The sequence below is a fragment of the Phalaenopsis equestris genome, unplaced genomic scaffold (genome assembly GCF_001263595.1).
Source record: "Phalaenopsis equestris unplaced genomic scaffold, ASM126359v1 Scaffold000002, whole genome shotgun sequence".
Taxonomy (NCBI): Eukaryota; Viridiplantae; Streptophyta; class Magnoliopsida; order Asparagales; family Orchidaceae; genus Phalaenopsis; species Phalaenopsis equestris.
The window spans coordinates 34,767,537-34,772,840 of NW_018164444.1; the positions used below are offsets into that span (position 1 = coordinate 34,767,537).

A 5,304-nucleotide genomic window follows, 5' to 3' on the forward strand; every position below is an offset into this window, starting at 1 on the left:
AATTTATTAAGATCTTTAATATTTTTTATGTAATTAGTGTGAGTTTCATATGAAATCTTCATTTTGATTAAATTATATTAATTAAATAGCTTCTTGTTAAAACATGAAATTATTTTTTGAATTTATCAAAAAATACAAAAATAATTTGAAATGCTTGTAATATTATTCGATATATCAATAATAATGAAATATAATATTTTATTTTAAATATTGTGCTATTATTTTTCTTATATAATAAGTTTGTAGATCTTAAAAAAAAAAGGACTGCTTTCAATAAACACTAATTCTGCATATTATAAATTATTAATCAAAAGAGCACATGTTAAATATATTTATATTAATATGCCCTCTAATAATTAGAATATTCGATAGGTGGAGATTCGAGGGCAAAGTGTAGTTCAGCATTCAAATTCATTAGGCAAACTAAACCATGATTCAAGGTATTTTTCTCTAATCCTCGAATCATGGTTTAGTTTAACTGCAATGGCGTCATGCATGATGCATGCGGCCGCCCCCTTCAGGTCAACGACAATAAAGGAATAAATCATTCATAAGCTTTTCTTAATTGAGCCTAATATATTGTCATTAAGCGTGTAATTAGTAATCAGCATAAGCTTTTCTTAATTGAGTCTACTATATTGTCATTAAGCGTGTAATTAGTAATAGTAAAATGGAATTGGAATAATTAAAATCCACTTAACAAATGTTAACGGGCGTCAGAAATACGACAGCGAGTGCATCATCAGTTTTCGGAATCTATTTTAGCCTCCACAGGTTATGAATAAATAGAAGAACAAAGCTTGTTTTCCGAAGAAATTAGTGAAGACGAGAAAGTGCTTTCTTCTGGTAAGATCTATCTTTTTTTTTTTTTCTGAATTTAATATTGTATATAATATGGATTTTAATTATTCCAATTTCATTTTGAATTCCCCAATGATTTCTATTGTCTGCAGTTGATTTCTAAAGCTAGCTAGCTCAGTTTTCTGCTTTTTATATCTTGTATATATTTGTCAGTTATATTATTATAGTTTGTAGTATAATTAATTAACTTAATCAATTGGTTAGCAAAGGTTCTGCCATGGCTAGCGAAGGGGGGGAAGGGAACTGCATTGGTTGGGCTGCAAGAGATGCATCTGGAGTTCTGTCACCCTATAGATTCAACAGAAGGTTTGATACATACAAATCAGGGAACCGATCGATCCTAATCAAAGGAATAAAAAAAAAAAAGCATTTGTTAACGTACAGCTTGTTTCTTCAGTGAAGATTAATTAATACAATATCCATGTTATATTCAGTTAATTATGTAATGATATATGCAGGTCGCTTGGAGATGATGATATATCTATAAAGATAACACAGTGCGGTGTGTGTTATGCAGATGTTATTTGGACAAGGAATCGACATCATGATTCTAATTATCCTCTCGTGCCTGGGTGAGTTCTTCTTCGATGGATGCCGAGACCTACAAGGCTACAATACATAGTACATAATGGATTGATTGATATCTTTAGACTAGGAGGGGGATCAAAATAAAAAAAATGAGCTAGAATAAATAAATAAATGAAATTAAAAAAAATAGCTGAGAACAATAAAAACAACATTATACCTATTATAAATAAATATCTTAAATTGTGTCTGAAGCTTTTTCGTTGTATCCAAATCACAATCAGTTATTGATCATCTATCAAAACTCATTGTAATGTCTTTTGAATTATCTGTTATTAAATAACTCACAAGTAAATTATTTTTTATTTTATTACGCATGCTTGTTATGATAATCATTATAGCTGAAAATGCATGCTCATTTCAAGATCAGTCTTCAAACGATTAATAAGAAAGATACATGGCTTATTTCTTGTTTTGAATAATATTTGATGTTTAGAAATTTTTTAGAGATTTTTTTTTCTAATAAGCTTTAATTTTAAAATGCACTAATTGAACTTTTAAGCATTAACTAATTTGTATTTGTAAACTCTTCTGGATAAATTTATTTGAAAGTTGATGAATATCATCAATTTTGAATAGTTGTTATTCATCTAGAGAATTCAATGCAAAAGTAAGAACTAGTAGAGTCAAATGACTTTGTTAAATACAGCTCACACAAATAAAAGAAGTTACAACAACAATCAGAACTCCTGTAACACAAGAAAAATTAAAATAAACAAGCATGTCACATCTTTCTCATGAACAGAGCAGAGGGAGTTGAACTAGAAGTACTAAATATTTTTGTACAAACATTGAATTATAATATTAGTTAAATTAAAACATTTTGTTTTGATATAACTTCATATTTTGTTAGATATGGAGAAATGAGATGAAGCGTTTAAAAATAATAAGCTCAAAAAATTTTTAGTTGAACTTTATAAATATTAATTTTGTCATGCAATTTCAACAATGGGAAAGACTAGGGATAAACTATCCTTAAAACAAACACCATTTAAATAATATAAATAATTGTTTATTATTTCTAATAACAATAGCTAGCATCCAAATGCTCATATTTCTAGAGGAACACATTTAAGCAACAAACTAAAGTAACTAGCTAGCACAATGCAGCAAGTGACTTTAGCCCTCAAAATAATCATTTCAGTGTAGCCAACTATCAAAGAAAGAAAAGAAAAGTAAAAAGTTTAAGTATTATACTTAAGATCTTGCTGTACTTTTCAGGCATGAGATTATAGGCATTGTCACTGATGCGGGCGCTGGTGTTACATGTTTCAAGACCGGCAATGTTGTTGGCGTTGGAGCTTATGTTAATTCTTGCAGAGAATGTGAATATTGCAATGCTTATACAGAGCCTCACTGTGCCAAAGGAGCAACTATGACTTTCAACTCCATCGACATAGATGGTTCATTCACAAAAGGAGGATATTCCAGCTACATTGTTGTCCACCAGAGGTGAAAATTTGTTCACAATCTTGATCATGAGCAGTCTCCTTCAATCTTTTGTTTCAAGTTCTCAGCTCAGCTTACTGATGGCTTGGTTGCAGGTACTGCTTCTTGATACCTCAAGGCTACCCACCAGCAATGGCAGCACCCCTTCTGTGCGCAGGAATCACTGTATACAGTCCAATGAAATACTACAACATGAACCAGCCCGGAAAATCTCTCGGAGTCATCGGGCTCGGAGGCCTCGGCCATTTGGCAATCAAGTTCGCCAAATCTTTCGGTCTAAACGTAATAGTCTTCAGTACAAGTGCATCAAAGGAGGAGGAAGCCATCCATCTTCTTGGAGCAGACAGATTTGTCATCTCATCAGACAAGCAACAGATGCAGTCATTTACTAAATCTCTGGATTTCATAATTGACACTGCTTCTGGGAATCACCCACTTGATGCTTTTGTTTCACTTTTAAAGCCGCGTGGAGTCCTTGTCATTGTGGGCGATATTGAAGTTAAACTTAAATCTGTAGACCTTATTCATGGTATAGATCTCCTCTCCGACTAACAAAATGAATTAATTTTCATTGTCTTTTTAAATTTTTAATGTAATATGATGATGTTGGCAGGTTCAAAGGCCATAGCTGCGAGTACTGTAGGTGGTACGAAGGACATTCAAGAGATGTTGCAGTTCTGCGCCGCAAATAAAATATATCCAGAGATTGAGATTATTGAGATACAATATATAAATGAGGCGCTTGAGAGGCTCGTCAACAGGGATGTTAAGTATCGCTTTGTGATTGATGTGGAGAATTCTCTGAAATAAATTGAAGGGGATGAACATGTTCTAAGAGTTTATGGCGGACCTGTTTGTAGTTTGGTTAGTTTCCTTCAGCATTTTGTTCCAAACTGACAGAAGTTGTGTATTTCCTTGCGCATAAAGAATGAAATAAATAAATAAATAAATAAATTTATTTCTTGTGTTTAGTAAGTTTCCTACTATTATCCAGAAGCATCAAAACTTTAAATAAGTTAAGAAAAAAAGATCAAGATGATTAGCATAAATTTTAGTGAAACAAAAATGTAAAAATGTTAATTTTGATGGATTTATAATTATAAATAGATTTAAAGATAAATATTTTTTTAAGAAAAAAAAATCCAATGTATAGTTAAGTATTACTATATTGAAATTCAACATTCAATTATTGCAATTATACTATTTTAAGAAACTTATTTAGCAAATTTAAAAGAATTAACATTAAATTAGCCGACTTTTGTTTTAAAGAATTAGCTTACTTTCTATCAAATGTGTAGTATATTAGTTGAAAATAATGTAAGTAATATATTGAATGAAGAGAACGAAGTTTAGAAGTAATTTTTCATTTATATTCTTCTTGGGCATAAGCATATTTATGTTCTTCTCCATACAAGTTACAATCATTAATTTGTTGTTATGCAAATATTTTATTATTCTAAAAAAAATGGCCAAGATCCTATAATAAAAGGGATAGGAAAATAAAATCTCGAACGAATCAATCAAATAATAAAACACTTAACATATTCGGTATTAAGGTTTTCCTCACCTAAGGGTTTCTTCTTCTCTTGCAGCCACGTCCCCTCTACTCTTCTCTCATTCGTCTTTTGGCAGGAGGTTCTACAATAATGAAATCTCCTCCTCCCCCAAACTCACTTAAAAGCCCATTCAACAAATTTCACTTAGCCTCCCTAAAAAAGTAATTTCTTCTTAGTGAGAACATGTCTTTCAGTGGGTTTCTTCTTGGAGCTACTTCGCCGGTTGACCCTTCCGCTGAAACCCACCTCTCTCTCTCTCTCTCTCTCTCTCTCTCTCTCTAAATGGCTGTCCTCCTCTCCTTATCACCTTTAAATCTAGCAACATTTCTCTTCCCACACCTCTTTGTCCATCTTCTCTAATAAACCTTAATTGGAAGAGTCTTCTCTATGCTAATCCTACAACATCCAATAACTTGGAGCTCAACTGCATTCCTTATTTTGATCCAGCTGTCTCCTTCTCATCTACATAAATTAAAGATGGTGAAAAGAGATGGAATCTTGCCCCCAATTGGTTGCTTCTTCAGTAAATGACCTTATTATGACGCGCTTCTTGAATATCTTAGAAAAACTTGGTCTCCCCGAGGTGACTTCTAATGATCTTTATGAATGATGGTTTCAGCTTAATGAAGTGCTCTTGTAAGGAAGATGTTGATTTAGCTTGGACATGCGGTCCTTAGTTTTTCTTAATTTGGCAATCCATTTATTTTGTAGTAATGACCCCCTCAGTTTCAGACCACTAAAGAGGAATTCTCGTCTATTCCATTGTGGATTAAGATTCATAAGCTTCCCTTTGGTACTACAATTCATACAATATTTCAAAAATTAGCAACAAAGTAATTGGTACTCCTATAAT

The 5,304-nt window shown here is 32.1% G+C and overlaps 1 protein-coding gene across 2 annotated transcripts; it reads left to right on the forward strand.

Moving 5' to 3' along the window:
- The first annotated feature begins 804 nt into the window (after positions 1-804).
- Positions 805-3,811, forward strand: LOC110035596 (putative cinnamyl alcohol dehydrogenase 4). 2 transcript variants are annotated; one of them, XM_020739859.1, is made up of 6 exons: positions 805-846; positions 1,071-1,167; positions 1,320-1,433; positions 2,668-2,898; positions 2,991-3,424; positions 3,509-3,811. In XM_020739859.1, the coding sequence occupies exons 2-6, from the start codon at positions 1,079-1,081 to the stop codon at positions 3,703-3,705; spliced, it is 1,065 nt and encodes a 354-aa protein (XP_020595518.1). In that variant the 5' UTR covers positions 805-846; positions 1,071-1,078; the 3' UTR covers positions 3,706-3,811. The 2 variants fall into 2 exon arrangements, with proteins under 2 accessions (XP_020595518.1, XP_020595510.1); XM_020739851.1 differs by having other exon boundaries at positions 828-846; positions 1,066-1,167.
- The last annotated feature ends 1,493 nt before the right edge of the window (positions 3,812-5,304 follow it).